Raw genomic sequence first — 17,149 nt, forward strand, 5'->3', positions numbered from 1 at the left:
GAGTCACACACCTTGGTGAAGGACTTCTGGTTGTCGTATTTCAGCTGTTGGGGGTAGATGTAGAGCTGGTTCTTGTAGGTGGTGAAGGGGTAGTTGTACTTGGCCTCTTCAGGGAGAAACTCCTCCACCTCCACTGACACTCGCTCACAGCCGTCCTCGAAGGGCTTGACGGGGACGTAAGAGGAAGTCACCGTATCTGGGGGAACAGAGCGCAAAAGTTAGGGAACCAAACCTCTGCTGCTGTGTTCCTGTTTCTTGTGCTGTCCCAAGAGTCAACTCAACGTCATTCTGTATATTTTTGGGCTAAGTAGAGACTACTTGTTGGGCAAACAGCTGAGACCTTGCAAATCAAATGAACATGGCAGCTTATTATCTTAACAACTTTCTTGCCTCCTGAATTTCTACCACATCATATTCTTCCCCTCTTTTCCCCCCAAAATGACTTTGATTCACTGCCAGTCTTCAGCTGTTAACTCATCACTTCCAATGGATTTGAAGGGCTTTCTTTCTACAGACATACATGTATTTTGTGGTGAAGAAACCAGAGGTGTGGTCTATGCACTTGCTACTGTTGTTTGATCGTAATCTTGTTGCTCAAGAAATTGAAGCTCATTCTACTTTTGTCTTTGACACAGTCAAGATAAGATCAGCAGCAGCAGACTACAACAGGCTCCTAAAGCTGTTTACTCAAAGTTTATATATAAAGTAAATATTGGGTTTTTTTCAGGAACATGAAGTGAGAATACAGGACTCCTTCATTATTATCAGATAAGGGGAGTGTTTAGAAATGACTGTATACTTGAGAAGTCAGGTGGGACACACTCAATGGTGACATTCAGCTGTCCTGGGATGGTCTGAAGCTTGCTCTTCTCAGGTCTGATGAAGAAAAAGAGATTCAAAAGAAGAACAAGATGCAATCAAGTCTGAATTAAGGAGCTTTCTACATTTATAAAGTGCTATTTATTCATGAGATGACCTCCAAATTTGTTCTCTAATGCACAACATTTTCTCCTAAAAGGCATACACTGGCACTGGTTCAGAGGAGTGGTGATGACTCACTTCCTGATGTCAGCCAGCAGCTTGATGATGTCATCAGTGGAGACTTTGCTGCTGTCCTGGCGGTAGAGAGGAGAAAACTTCCCATCCATGTCCAGGCTGCCCTGAGCATCTTTGAACACCTGCCTGAAAACACATTACACTTGACTACAGCACATACGCATCATTAATGAATGGGCTCTAAGATAGGGCTGGGCAATAAATAATTTTTTTTTTTTTTTTATTACGATTTGGGCTTCCAGAGATTTAAAAAACATAACATGTAATTATTGTGCCACATTGATTCGCAATGATATTCTCGTTCGTTCTTGTTTCATAAATCTGGTGCTCTCCTTTGAGTTACAGCGCTGCGTTTACACTGGAACATGTTGAATATAGTTTACCAAAGTGACCAACAACATATTTGATTATTCATTTCAATCCAATTTATATGTATTCATTATTTTTTATAATTACTTCAACCTATATGATATATATTTATAAATCACTTATTATATTAATGAATCTATTCTTTTTACATTTTTAATTTGTTTTTCAGATAAATTATTATTTTTTGGAAGAAAGATGACAAGAAATAGTGACAGTAATTACATTGAAACTGAACAAAAAGAAAAAAGAAAGAAAAGAAAACGACTAAACAGACAGAAAACAAAAACATTAAGATTAAAAAAAATACTTATGGAATGACTTGATAAACAAAAACCTGAATAAATAGTTAAATTATGTTTAACGTTCAAGAAAATCCACAATAATGATGTTTCCAAAGTCAGTAACAGTGATCTCATAATCCCGATCTCAAAATTGACCAAAATATCTGTCAACAGGACTTTTGCCATACTTTAAGGGTTCGTATTTGGCCATTCCAGAGATGGATCCGAACAGATTCATTACTGGGTAATATTTTGACTCATGGATTATTCCTGTCTTACTTGGCAGCCCAGGCAAATGGCATCCTGTACTGGCCCAGGCGTTGGCATGTCTGCTTGGCAGCTTTGAGCACCTTCTGAGCAGTCTGCAGAGACATGGTAGGAAACAAAACAGAAGAAAAAGGCCAAAGACCAAATGTTAAACTGGAAAGCTCACTGCTGTTTTTGTGTGTGTGTATGCCTTTCAATGAGGTTAAACACCCGGAGCAGCAGACCTTGTTGATGTCGGAGGTCTTGATGTACGGCTCGGCAGAGTGTGTGATGCCGTTCTGTAACACCTTCTCTACACGGGCCACCAGGAAGATATCTGCATGGGGGTTTGTCACTGAAAAGATACTCTGGAGGAGAGAGGGAGAAATGAATTAGGGTTACACACGGTTGTACTATAGGAAAAGATCTGTGGTTATATGTGTGTTTATTAGCAGACTTTGTCTCTACAACCCTCCTTCTAGAAACCAGCTTATCTAAACCACTGTGGGTACTCAAATACATAGGCAATCATCATCAGTAATTCAAACTTGAAATGCTGTTTCAGTCTCCACTGCTTCTCTAAAAGGCAAGTGCAGGGGAAGTGGCTGCTGTTAGCTGAAGTTATACAGGAAAACCACATGGGGCTCACATCTATTTTTGGCCTGGTGAGCAGTGTCAGTTCACATAAACAATCTCAAGGGGACAGAAATTACATTCGGACAAAACCGGGCTGCTCATGCTAATGTATGAGCTCATAGAAGTATTATATGTGGATATAAACGCCACAGAGGTTTCTGGGAAAAGGGGGGAAAAAATCTAAACGGACGCAGCAGGAATTAATTTTAAAAGTCATTCAAGTTTCAGCGTAAGTGATGAAAGGATCTTAGCGTCTAATGCAGCATTAAATCAAAATTGATGCAGGCATCACAAACTGCACATAAATAATAAACATCTTAGAAGAGTCCAGCGTGGTGCCAGTCAGACAGACACACTCCCTGGCTACACTCTAAGCCACAACTCTGTCAATCTTCTCCAAACTGCCCTCATTTACTTTGTAGTTTTAACAAAACCACACACACACACAGCTGCTTCTGCTTTCTATCTTTGACATTGTGATTTGTTGCCATACATTTTGCTGAAAGATTTTATCATTATATTTCCTAGAATAGCTCCCTTTTACAAACGGACACCAACGGCTAGTTTGAAGCCAGGAGAAACTCCTTCACTTAGACAAATGTATTATGTTTGTGAATTAAGTAATGAACTGGAACAGATGCTGTGGCCTCCCGAGAGCTGCCGATGCAGTGGAGAGATATAAGAGGCGGAGGCTCCGTCCTTGGACCACACCCAATGCACCTAAATTAAACTGTGGTCTGCCGAGCTATAATAGCACACTAATCACAGAGGTAGAGCCTTTTCTGTTTGTATGCATGTGTTTGTATGTGTGTGTTCTGCTGGTGTAGAACTTTCACAGATGTCGGTTGGCAGACGGTAACATTAAGTTCATAAATTAGACTTGGAATGGTTCTTGTATTTTATGTCTGCAGCTTTAAAATTGCATTCTCTATTAGAGATACTGTGTCGGCCGTTTCTGAGTGCTAGTTTGACTCTCCCCTATTTATCTTCCCACCTTTAAGCTATTACTGTTTCCAGATTGTTGCTGGGATTGCCCAGTCAGGTCTCGCAGCACAGAAATGGAAAAGTGAGTAGCTGAGTACGTTTTATAACCTAACTGCTACTAATTTACAACAGGCACAGGTCTTGCTGAGTGACTTAATCATATTAATGGGCCAAGAGGGGGTCCTGTGCTGATCTCACAGCACAGGAGTTGCCTGATCCAAGAGTAACACTCACACTTGGGCATTAAATAAACTCTCAACTAAAATACAGCAAAGAGAAGAGAGGAGACATAAAGCTTACATGGCCCTTAAGCACTGGGCTGATATAAAACTGGCAAACTAAAGGGATTCTGAAATCTATTGCAAATGTTTGCTGAATGAGCTAAACTGAGGTCTTGTGGACATGGACCAAGCATTGTTTGGAGACACACTCTCATCTGGAAATACTACGATGGCATGAAAATGAAAAGCACAGAAGGGGAGGATTCAATGTGAAGAACACTATCATGTATTTGGATAATAAGCTCCCCACGCTCTGAAGTCAGAGGAGATGGTTGTGGATTTCATCACCTTGTGTGACCCAGTTCAAGGTTCAAGGTTCTTCACGCTCTTTAAGACCATGTTGACACATTGAGAGAACAACATTTGAATCTGAGGTCCCAGCAGTGATCAAAGTGACAGTGAGACTTAATATACAAAAATACAATACGTCATCTAAAGTAAATGAAAAACAAACGGGATAAACATCTAAAGGAGTGGATAACGAGAGCATAATAAATGAACAGAATGATTAATAGTATCGCATAGCTGTTGAGTCCTTCCACTTCCTGGGAACCATTATTTCCCAGGACCTCAAGTGGATCATAAAAAAGCCCAGCAGAGGATATACTTCCTGCTGCATATAAAAAAAGTTCATTGGCCAAAGATGATGATGGTACACTTCTACAATGCCATCATCGAGTCCATCCTCACCTCCTCCATCACCAAAGACAAGGGCAGACTGCATCCCGTCCTACACATGTACGCCTCCTGAACCCTGAGGCGGGCTGGATAGATTATAGCCGACCCTTCTCACCCCGGATACAAACGGTTTGAACCACTCCCCTGACACAATAAACAGCCATCTCTATGCTTTACATTAACACACATCTTCGATTATAATTCTATACTGTGAACTTTTGCACATCCCCTTAATATCGTTGCACAACCTGCTGTTATATTTTAGTGGTTATAACATTTGTTATAGCATTTTAATACAATATAGCATTTTGTTGAAATTTTTATGGTCATTTTCCTGTTCTGTACTAAAGATGTTTTAATTACGAATTACTTACGAGTTTATATAAGCAAAATAACTATCATCTTTTACATTACTTTTGTAAACTTATTTCGATCAGCTCCACCTTTACCCATCAAGTCAGTCAATTAGGTTCTGTTTTTGTTTTTTTCAGAAGTCAAAATGTTTCAAAATATGTTTAACAAAAAGGATGGGGCATTGTACTATTTACACCTTAATCTGTATGAATAATAGAAGATTGAATCAGCTTCCACTCCAGTTTGTGACTGGCTGTTCACTCTCAGTGAGTCATTTCCTCAATGAAACAGCAATCTCATTACAGCCAAGTTTCTACCTGTGTAGGGAAGCGCAGCAGAGCCTCTGACACCCTCTGAAGAACTGGCAGGCCGTTCCCTTTCGCAGAGTCTCCGTTCACCATGACTCCACCTCCTCCTCCTACTGCCTCCCTGCCTCCTCCTCCCTCTGAGTCCGATGAAGGCGAGAGCTGGCCCGAGGTGTCGGTCAGCATCTCCCTGACGCAGGGCGGGTTGAGGTCGACGTGGAAGTCTGCTGAGATTTTACAGCTCTTGGAAACGTCAAAGAGTGCGAGGCTGATGAAGAACGGTTCCACCTGAGGTGCAGCAGAGAGACGGTTAAGGGCTTTCCACGCTTTAATCCACCGGCCAGGGTTTAGAGTATCCCTGGATTCATTTACTGTGGATCACATTTCACACTTTATTCAGCTTAATCCCTCCGTTAAGAATTCAATTTACCCCAACTATTCATTTATTTTTTCAGAAATTTTAAATCTACATTGCACTAATGTACAGTATATGTAATATGTGACAGAAACCTCCAACATGACACCTCAAATTAAGAGCTTTATCTGCCATGCTATTCATCAGGGGCATGCAGACATTTTGAGGGGCTGCTGCTCTAACCTGAAAAAGCATTCTAAAAAATAGATCAGGCTCCTATTAGTTAATCCCTAGTGTGGAAGCAAATGTTGGCTCTACGGTAGCACTGCACACACATTTTTGAATGACTGTGCACTTAATTCCAGGACGGATGGATCCTGCATGATGGACAAACCATCCAATAAACTGTGGAGGGAAAGAAGGGACAGAAAAGGGGGAGGGAAAGAGAGAGCGTACTGCAAACCACAAAATATGAGTCAGTTTAATTTTCCTACCAGCCTCTCTAATTCACCAGCAAGCAAGGAGGAGGAGGTCCAACTCAATGTTTTATGACTACAGCAATCCACTCAGACAAAGTCAGTGCTGACACACGCTCTAAGCTGCTGTCTCATGCTGCCAGGAACTCTTCAGGTGTAACCCCTCGAAGACATTTCCACCATTCTTCAGACAAACTTCAAACAAGCTTAGATGAAAAAAACAATACCATGTTGCAACGTCAGTGTGTGGAATTGCTTGATGCAAACTGATTTAATCAGGTAGTACAGAAATATCTAGTTGTGTTTTATTTTGGCCTGGTTATTTCCATTGCTTCCAGACAGGCCAACATGAATTATGAAGGTGGATTATCTGGGGCAGCGCTGCAGTTGTGCGGTGTAAAGAATAAGACTGTGAGATGCTTAAATGCATACAGACAAAATTACTAGAGAGATATTTTTACAACTGAAAATATACAGTATATATTATAATATTTATTTTTGTTAACATTTTGAGTTAGGTCTTCTGTCATTTACTTTAGGTTAAAGTTTATCCGAAGCATAGAAAGTAGTAGAGGTATTAATAGAGTCATATAAGCAGGTCATACATTGGTGAGGACGCCATCACCCTTCTCACTAACGCAGCCCTGGAGACTGAAGGTCAGGTCGTGGCAGCTGACCACGATGCGACGGCCAAAACGCTCCTCAAACGGCTTCACGTCTGGCTCGATGCCTGAGAAGTCCAGCCTCTGGATATATCAGACAGGAGGGGGGAGTGGAGGAAGGAAGGAAAGGAGAGAACATAGAAACAGGAGATAAAACAAGAAAAAGAGAAAGATTGTAGAGGAGAGAGGATAAGAGAGAATGCAAGCAGGGAAAGAGGGAGGAAGACGAAGGAGAAAGAAACGGTGGGAAGGGGAGAGAGATCAAACAGTCTGAATCAATAGTGAAATAAATAAATCATAGGATAACAGAGTGATAAAATAAGCATCTGGTATACCTGTGTCTCGGGGTCCAGAGAGAAAAGCTTTTGTCTGCATTCATTCCTGTTGATCTTATTGAGCTGGTCTGTCTCCCTGGCGTACTGCAGACGCACAGAGAGGAAGAATGGAAGTGAAATAATGTGGAATAACAGTCAAATGTAGTGGGTATTTATTTATTTGGAATTTACTGATTAACTTTGTTACTCTGCATTCTTACAATTATAATTATATGTTGCCTTTTAGTATTAAAATATGTTATTTGGCTGATGTCTGCTGATTCTTTATAGAACACAATTAAAGTGTAATTCCGGTGAAAAATCATCCCATGGTCTTTTCTGCACTTACATACATCAAATAAGCCATCGAGACAGTTTTTTTCATGTATGAACTATTAATGGAGAAATCCTAGTGTTGCTAACAGCCGGACGTTACTAACAGTGATTAGCTTGTGGCAGTACTGTGAAGGCATTCAAACTTTTTCTTTTTTAACCACTAATACTGCTTCAAATAACACCAAACCTCTGCAGCATCATGAAAAGAGTCCCTACACAAAAAAAAAGCACCAACAACGTAGTTGGTGAACCCAGAGTTTTATTAAAAGAATGTTTTTAAAGACTTACCTACTGGCCCCTGTACCAGCTCCTCTCATAGTAAAGTCCAAGTGGATTACCAAAGTCAATCCAAAAGGAAGGAGCCCATTCGTGCTTTGTTTTCTGTGTAAGGACTCTTCTCATGCTACTGCAGAGGTTTGCTGTTATTCTGAGCAGTATTAGTGGTTAAAAAAGACGTTTGAATGCCTTCATCGTACTGCCCCGAGCTAATCAGTGTTAGCCACGTCCGGCTGTTTGCGACTCTCCAGGATTTCTCCGTTAATAGTTCACACAAGAAAAAAACTGTCTCGATGGCTTATTGATGTATGTAAGTGCAGAAAAAGACCCTGGGATGATTTTGCACTGGCATAACACTTTAACCTCTATTGTAGAAAAATAGGGCCATGTATGTATTCTCATACGTATAAAATAAATACTGTATATACGTGTCATTTTAGAGATATAGGTCTCACACAGTAATGGACCCTAAACAGTAGCATCTGTGCTAATACAGCAACACAAATACAGACAGAGAAAGACAGAAAAAAAGAAAAGCAGTTAACAGCCCCAGACAAAAGGAGGAGAAGAGTATCTAATGGAGACAAAGACATCAAACACTCAGGTCACTGTATGAGCCCTAATCCATCTCCACCTAATTCCCCTCTTCTCCTTTCCTCCTGTTCTCACTGTGGCCAGCCTGCAGACAAACTCAAGTGATCTTGTGCGTGTAGGGGGAACTCTCTGCTGGAGTGGCCTAGAGCAAAAAGCAGTGAAACAGCAGCACAGAGCACAGAGGGCTTTGTTGTCTGTATGCAGCTCTGGGTTTATAGACATATTAAAACAGCTCAGTCTGTAGAATAAACACTGCTGTTGTCAGGCTCAAACACAGAGTCCAACAAAAGAGCAGCTCCATGGCTCTTCCATCATGTATCATGTACATTTAGAAAAAAGAGATTACACATGTGGTCTTGTACAAAAGATCAGAGTTATTTTTGAGATGATCTCAAAAAGTACCTTTAATTAAGGAGACAGCGTTTTTCATTGTTATTTCATTTAACAAATAAACCATAATTGCATTAATAAACCAAAAAGGATGTACAAAATTGTCATGTCAAATACAAAAAAATATGCACTTGAAATTTGAACTCATAATTATTCATCCATTCATTCATACCTTCATGAGTTCAGGGTGTAGGCTCCTCCCCAGGCTCTCAAGGAGGCTCTCACCTTTACCCTGGCTGGCTGTGTCGTCATCTGATTGAACAGGACAGTGATAGCACATTAATAAAGGTCATCAGAATGCACACCCACACGGATTGCTCCCTACGTGGCTGTCTGCAAGTTATGGTTCCCAGAAGGACAAACTAATATCTTACAGTGCAATGGCCAAATTAAAAAGAGGCTATTACTATTTTGCTCCCTCCCAGATGACAGATGATGGACTGAGTGAACCCTAAGTGCCCCTCCATCTTTATGGACAGCCTTGCAGTCTCTCATCAGCATCTCTGACCAAACTAGGGCTGAATGTTTCATTAGAACATTCTACAGAGAGTATATTATTATATAAGAAAAGGGCCCACAGATGTTGGCAAGACATATGCAAACTGCTGGCATTCTTCCACAGCTCAGGACAGGCAACGGGTTCAACAATTCACCATAACTTCCCCCTAAAGAAACACACACTTAACAACTGAACTGAACAACTGAAAACAGATTACTGACCTTTGATTCACTTGTACCTGCTCAGCTGAATATCTTTCAGATAAATTTACAGCTGATGCGGAAGCTTCTTTTTCTCTCCTGGCAGCAGCTATAGGTTTATTATTAAGCCTATATTTATTGCCTATGTATCATTGTAATATGGAAGCCATTAAAGTGTCCAAACAGGGCTCAGGGTGCTTACTTTTAGGGGAGTTTTGGCCGAGGAGAAGGGTTACTTTATCCCTGGCTACCACTAAAACAGGCTATGTTGGACCATGACAATACGGCAACCTTTCAACAAGACTACAAATAATAAACTGACTGAAAGATTACATGTGTAAATCTCAGATGGACAGTAGGTAGAGTATAACTCACCCAGGACACAGTCCAGTGTCTCTGCACCATTCCTCCTGTCTTGGCTTGCCTCAGTGGTGCTCTGCAGAGCCTGTTTCAGCGTGATCACCCACTCCTCCATCTCTGCTTCGCTGTCTGCAGCCAGGAAGTGGCTGTAGCGGTCTTGCATCTTCAGCTCGAAGCCATTGCGCCGCATCTTAGGGCTCTGAGGGGAAGAATTAGTGTATATAATTTTATATTTTGATGCTACGTTACTCCTTTATACTGATAATAAGAGTGGTGTTATAGTTTGGGGCAACCCAAGAGGAATCCCCCCTGGAAGTCATTAGCCAATGTATGTATGTTTCTGACTAAAAAGTGTTGTGACAAGTACCTCTATAAAGAGCTTTATGTCTCAAACAGACAAGTTCCTCACTTAGCATTGTTGTTTGCCCTTAAACTGGGTCATTTTTATGTGAAAGCAACATAAAAGTTGCAGTCTTTTGGGTGCAAAACATGTTTTACATGTCAAACACACCACACTCCACAAGCTTCCACAAGAACCAAACAAGCCAGAATGAGTCCCCTCACTCTTTTGATTCATCCTCTGAATGTCTTCATCAAAGTAAAAGCTTCCTGGCAGCCTCTCGGGTCAGTGCAGACCCGAATGAGGTACCAGTCTGTGCCATGAGCCAAAAGCAGCAGCCCCTCATAATCTGCAAGAACCGGACTTTTTTGTCCGAGTCAATGGAATGCAGTAAATCTATCCAATCAAAGTAGCTAAAGGCCTCTGGAGCGTAGCAAGACAATGAAACACACTGACTTTCACGAGGATGAGATCTTTTGCCAAACACTGAAAACTCACAGTTGGTACAGAGGGAGATACGCCTCAAGTAGCATGGTATATTGAAAGCTTAAGAGTCGGACCAACTGAGAGTTCTACTGCAATATTCTCAACTGTGCATTTGATGTTTCTGTGATTTTTTTCCAACGCTGCATACCTGAACAACATCTATGCAGGAGTCCAAGTAGATGGATCCTTTGGTGTCCTTGCAGTTCTTCTCATCCTTGTAGGAGTTGAGGATGTAGGAGCCGTCAGGGAGCTGAGACAAGTAGAAGTACCTCCTTTTGAACACCTGCATTTCACAGCAGTGGAGAGCAAGTTAACTTAACAACAAGATCAGAGGAATGCAGTATAGAATGTGGCTTCTTTGGTTTTTGCCTGAATGCTCTGCCAACATGATTTAAACAACAGTATGGTGTGATGTGATGCAATAATGGAGAACTGTGTTTGTTGTAGTTTTGAGGGTGTTTAAGTCACAAACAAGAATAAAGAGCTGTTCAGTAGGTAGCCCTACGTGTTGTTTCATTTGTTGCTGTTATGTTGAATGAATAACAGACAGGAGGTCTGGTTGTGACTCACCCTCATGGAGACAGACAGGCTGCTGTTGATGTTGGCTTTCTGAAGCCAGCCCTGCTTCATGATGCCTCCCCTCTGGGAGCAGAGCGATGCTGAGTCCTGACAGACGCAAACACAAACACTGGAAATCAGTCAACACAGACTTTATTATGCAACTTAATTCAGGTTAATGGCATTGTTTACAATACTTAGTGCCTCATCTGCGTTCGAGCTGCAAATATTCATCAATAAACCGATTAGTTGTCCACTATTAATTTAATTGGTAACTATTTTGATATTCGATTAATCGGTTTGAGAATTTTTAAAGAAAAAAAATATATAATTCAGTTTTTTGTGGATATTTTTTGGTTTCTTTTCTCCTCTATAATAGTAAACGGAATATATTTGAGCACCAATCTGCATTAAACATTATTCTTTTTTTCTGACAATAACCTGGTTGTGAGAGATATTCACTGATCACAGCTGCAGTATTCTGTATTTACATGGTTCAGATGATGAAAAATGTCATCAATCCTAATCACACACTGTCCAGCCGAATCAATTTATCAGGATCATTACTGTGGTTTTCCATGAAGGGTTCATCAGTATTCCTTAGTCCTGTCGGTGCAGCCTTTCTGTCTCCTAACGATCATGGGGACTGTTCATCGGCACCACAGAAAACACAAACATTTATCCCAAGGGAATCTCTCCCATACGCATATGCAAACACACTCATTCTCCAGAGTAATACACTTGGAGGAATGCACAGTACAAGGAGGGCTAATTCACTTAATGTAAGCCTGGTAGCGACACACGCATCATGACATTGAGTGAAAAAGGTTGAGTTTTGTGTGTGTGTGTGTGTGTGTGTGTGTGTGTGTGTGTGTGTGTGTGTGTGTGTGTGGCATTTTGTCCTCCATGCGTCACCACCTCCCCCTTTTTCTGTCCAGCTTGGTCCTGTAATCTAATTGGCTGGCTTTTCTCCTCCAACAGCTTCATCACGTCCATTCTTCTATCAGACATACAACGACTGAATGGCCGACCACCATTCACTCACATCTCGCCACACCCTACCTCATATCAACAACGGTAGTGTACTTAGTGCATAGTCATCACCTAATGTCCCTGACTGCAATATTTATTACTGATGTAATGTTATAGCCTGTGGATGGATATGAAATGTTATGTAAAGGAACATTTCTCCAAGCAAGTCAAGAACAAATATATGATTGTTTGCCCTATTGTAATTGTATTGTGTAGGTGTGTGTTTTATATATTTTTTTTCTTAAATATTCTTGCTACAAGACATGCCGAGACATGCAAAGAAAGACAGCCAGAAATGATAATGTAGAGATAGATAATGTAACAGAAGAAGTAATGGAGCCACCTCCTCCCTATCCTCCCCGTCCTGGCAGCGGCAGTATTTATTTTCCTTCAATTAAACTCATTCTCCGTCTAAGTTTATCCGCATCCGGCCCGAGAGTAGCAGGAGGAGGATCGATGAGGGCTATTTATAGGACATATAAGGCTGCTGGTTTCACTGCCCTGCACTCAAGAGTCTGAGGGGCCACACTGCTGAGTGGACTGAAGGACGGACGGACCATAAGTCAAAGGGAATCTTCCAGCACAATTACCAGTTTAATGCCTGCCCACAGAGCTGGGCATGGCTGCTCTGTTTGCTCATGTTTTCAGGATATGCAGGCACGTGGAATGAGCCAAATAGGTCTTATCTCCAGGATTCAAAAAGATGAAGGGGCCATTTTCCTTTCCGAGCCGAGTTTATAGCACACCGCTAAAAGCTGTGCCTATATACAGGATGCATGGTGCAATCTGCCCATGAAGGGCCCAGTGAGTCGATAGCAGAACATGCAGTGATCAATCTCTGTGATCAAACAGCGCTCAGGCCCCTCTACTCACCTCATCTTTGGCGTCTTCATCGATCTCAAACACATGAGCTGGCATCTTGTCTGTCTTCAGGCCTTTGCTTCAATAAGACAGTGAGAATGGGTCAGCAGTATTTAATAAATCAGCCCTACTGTACTTCCCCTTTAGTGAGCTCTGCTATCTCTTTATGTCTTTACTCTTTGTAGAGCATGCAACAAATCGCTGCTTGTACTGTCACCCGTGCTACAGTCTGAATGTGTCAGTAAATGTTGTGCCACCTCATCTATTATTGCATTCTAGCTTTGTTTTCCTCTAGAAATATGAGGATATACGGAGAATGTTGTCACGCATATGGTTCAAGTGCAGGTTACAGACTTTAAATGAGAATTAAAAACATCTGGGCTGCACCTGCTGTGTTGTAGAGGAAAATCAAACTAGCACAGTATTTCCTCTGCTCTGCTAAAGCATCAGAGCTGCATTAATATAGTAATACAGTGATTTGTTGCATGCTGTCCAGCAGACCCACGTGAGCAGAGTAAATCCCTTTTACATGTTACGGATTTGGCAGTAAAGACGTTTTGCACAAACTCTGAGCCTTTTCCCCCCATACCTTCCTTACCTTGGCAACATGCGGAAGTCACCAGAGTAAGCCTCGTATTTGTAGTTGATTACATGCCAGTCGGTGTTGTACATCTTGATGCACTGCCAAACAGATCAACACACAGAGCTGGATTAGGGGCAGCAGATACACTCAAATATGACAAGCATGCCATAACAGCAAAGTGACACATTTCTTTTCTCTGACTGTGACTCATGGAGATGGACAGAGAAAAGTTCTACTCCGTATCACTTATGAACTCAAAATAAGTCTCTTTCCCCCAGCAATGATCTCTATCTGGTACTACTCAAGATGGTTTTCATCATGCATACTACTTTTAATTCAGTGTGAAACTGCAAGCAGAGCTCCCCATTTAAGTAAACTGAAAGGATCTTTGTTCAGTGGATGCTGAGTAAGCCTGGATCTGTTTTAACAATCCCTATGGCAGTTGTTTCCATGCTATATCATGGTCATGAGAGCTGGCTGAGGAACACAGATTTAGAGTCTGGCAGAGCAGCAGAATATATCCACATCATGCCAGAAGAGTCTGTTTTTCATCGCTCCATACAGTATATCATCAGTACAGCATGTGTTTACTACTGGCCTGTGCTTTCTGTGTTTCTTTATGAGCGTCAAGTGACCACTTTAGGCTGAATGTCACCAAGGCAAGTGTGAAGTCATCAAGAACTCCTCTTTTATGTTTGATAAATGTTTGATTAAGCAGATCCAAATAAATAAAAAGGATAAAAATCATATAACTGAGACGATTAAAACATACAATATGTAATGTTCTCCCGCTAGGGGTCTCTAAATCCAAACAATAACAAAAGACGAAGCAATGTTGTCATTGCAGAACATTTCTCCCTGTTATGATGGCTTAAGTGTTCACCGTTCAGGAGGCTTTTACCAGGAGCTGAATTATTAGCAGAGGTCTCCTCTCCAAGACAAATGGATCAGGTGATTAAAACCAGTAATAACACTGGAAAAGCAGTTTCCCATTAAAGGTCAGCATTTACTTTAGCTCGGCTTGTTTCTCTGATAACTTAAGATGCAGACGTTCATAGGTTTTCACAGGCAGCCAAATAATCTGAAGAGAGTCTCCTGTTCTCCAAAACAAACTAGTGTTTCACATCAAAAATCTGTGTTTCTCTGACGCTGCTCAGCTCGTTGGCGGAGGCGCTGTCAGCTGAGCTGCACAGCATGTTTCAGGATCCAAACATCTAACTGAAATCTGACTAGCTTCTGGGAGACAACCACAATGCTGGTGCATGCTCAAAGGGGTTATGACGCCTTCGACAGGCAACTACGACCAAATGACACTGGGCCGTGTCCTCGACTACAATTACAGATTTCTCTGCTTTGAACATTGTTGGAAACATTTGGAATAATGTAAGTAAACAACAAATATGTAGCCTAAGTCTATTTGTTTTTAGACATTTTAATGCAAAAATTCTACATATTTTATATTTAACGTTAACAAGGACATCAAAGTTTCCATTTGTAGCTTCTTTTTTTATTTTTAGGGCAACTGCTACGAATGTGCTGTTTGAGACAAAGAGTGGCCAAGTCATACACATGGGACTGCTGGGTAATAGTACCTCTTTGGCAAACAGACTCCTGGCCTCCCGCTCAGCGTTCTGAGGCACAGAGGGAACGAAAGTCCTCCTCTGCCGGGAGATCTGGGACTCCTGCATGCACACACACGCAAAGTGAGACACACACAAGAAGGACAATCAATGTTATAACAAGGGATCCTTATTTCCCATCAAAAAAAGTAACAGAACAGAGAAAAAACAGAAGACACAGATACAAAGAAACAGATGAGGGGCAGCTGATTACAAAAAACTAAACACGAAGCAAGACTTGCCTCTAAACAAAACCACATGTGTTTGAAACAGCGGCAGTAAATACAGAGGACAGGTTGCGTTTTGATTGGTCAGGCCCTTTGGACTGACCCGTAAATAATTGAGCCTGGTGTGTCGAGGAAGAAAAGTGATGAATGAAGGGAAACCTTTCTTTCGAAAACTGATATTTTACAGCTCTTTGTTCCAGTTCGATTCAGAAAGTTTTTACAAAGAAAGAGCTGCGGATTTGTCTGGTCACTGTTGAGAGCTCAGCACAGGCGTTTGGAAGGGCTTTGATTTAGTCCTGGGGAAGGAAGATGCCAGAGGACCAGCGAGAAAGGAAGAGCGGGACTCACCGAGACATCGTCGACAGGGCAGAGCAGCAGGTCTCGGTGGGGGTCACTGTGGATCTGAGCCTTCCTCTGAAACACCACAGCTTCATAGTCCAGTGGTTCAATAATCTTTGGCTGCTCCTGAGATGGGGAAATTGGACAGAATGCATATTAATTTAAATTCTAACAAACAAATCAGTGTTTCCCCTACAATTATATTAGGGGGGCGCTGTGTTCCCCCAACGGCACCCCCGCCCCCCTTGAACATCAAGTTAATTTGATTTAATTGTATTTTCTGAATAGCGTCAAATCCCAACAGAAGTCATTTAGGAGCGCACTCACACTGTCCATCCATACCGTGCCTGTACGTTTCACGGGTAAAGTCTAGTTTGTTTGATCAGTCATGGTGCTGTACGTTTGCTGGTCACGGCCCGTTTGGGGGAGGTGGGCTTTTGTAAAGCACGTTTGCACATGTACGAGCACGAGCATGCGCACGAGCATGCGCACGTGTACGGCGGTTCTGATGTCATTTCATCTGCTGTTCGGACATATAAAAAAAAGATGGATCATGCGCGGACATTTAAAACAAAGGCAGCGAAAGGTTCACGTTGGTGTGATGCGGAGGTGAAGTGTTTACTGCAGATTTGGTCGATGAAAATATTCAAAAACAGTCGACAAGACGCACAGAAACTATGGAAAGATTTGTAAACAAAGCGACGCATCGCGAAGACGTCATCAATACACGTTACGGATACCTTTCTTATAGAACAGCTCTATACTTGTTCCTGTTAGTAAACAAACTAAACAGCCTTATGTTATTTATCTTATTTGCACAACGGCATGTAAATTCTGTCTCTACATGTTTACAATTCTCAGAAAACTCAGAAAGCATTGGAGATTAAGTCCTAACAGGAAAAACGAAACTGAAACTTAACAGAGAGCCTTCATTATTTCGTTTAAGAAGATGATTCACTCCTGCAAAAACAACTAAAACATAATTAAACAAACTGAAAAACTTTATTTTGTTGTGCTTGAAACCATGAAGTGATTTTTGTTCTGTTTCTGTTGGAAAACTTTATTTGGACCTTTTGGACAATTATTTAAAAGTAATTTTCTGATGCAGAGTGTAGCTCATTGTGTAATACAATGATTTAAACTGAGTTTGCATTGTGGCTCTGATTATTGCTGTATAATTGTAATCCTTCTGTTTGGTGATTTTTAATGGCTTTTAACACTGATTCATTGATCCATGTGGGGATCGTCCTGATTAAACACCCACTGGCACGCGAACAAAAGAACATTCAGGCAATCCGCTACAGTGGAAACATGAAAACCATGATTCCTTTCATTTAATTTTGTCATTGCCCCCCCCCCCCAGTTAACAAGGGCTCACCCCCAGAACCTTTCACCTCACATACAAAAGCATAGCCACAAGAGAGCAGAGAAACAGACAAAAAGTTCAGAGGA

At 41.4% G+C, this 17,149-nt stretch overlaps 1 protein-coding gene across 2 annotated transcripts in view; it reads right to left on the reverse strand.

Annotated features, from left to right (window-relative positions):
* The window catches only part of dock11 (dedicator of cytokinesis 11), a 64,549-nt gene that overhangs the window by 39,862 nt on the left and 7,538 nt on the right, over positions 1-17,149 (reverse strand). For both annotated transcript variants that reach the window (XM_083937124.1, XM_083937123.1), the window contains exons 2-17: positions 15,707-15,823; positions 15,105-15,194; positions 13,528-13,610; positions 12,942-13,008; positions 11,049-11,144; positions 10,627-10,761; positions 9,668-9,851; positions 8,766-8,845; positions 7,019-7,102; positions 6,627-6,767; positions 5,203-5,478; positions 2,198-2,320; positions 1,986-2,068; positions 1,060-1,182; positions 800-876; positions 12-196 (exon numbers count right to left, since the gene is read on the reverse strand). In XM_083937124.1, the coding sequence (XP_083793250.1) occupies positions 12-196; positions 800-876; positions 1,060-1,182; positions 1,986-2,068; positions 2,198-2,320; positions 5,203-5,478; positions 6,627-6,767; positions 7,019-7,102; positions 8,766-8,845; positions 9,668-9,851; positions 10,627-10,761; positions 11,049-11,144; positions 12,942-13,008; positions 13,528-13,610; positions 15,105-15,194; positions 15,707-15,823 (1,944 nt within the window). The remainder of the gene's footprint in view (positions 1-11; positions 197-799; positions 877-1,059; positions 1,183-1,985; positions 2,069-2,197; positions 2,321-5,202; positions 5,479-6,626; positions 6,768-7,018; positions 7,103-8,765; positions 8,846-9,667; positions 9,852-10,626; positions 10,762-11,048; positions 11,145-12,941; positions 13,009-13,527; positions 13,611-15,104; positions 15,195-15,706; positions 15,824-17,149) is intronic.

This window comes from Echiichthys vipera, assembly GCF_963691815.1.
Source record: "Echiichthys vipera genome assembly, chromosome: 22".
Lineage (NCBI taxonomy): Eukaryota > Metazoa > Chordata > Actinopteri > Perciformes > Trachinidae > Echiichthys > Echiichthys vipera.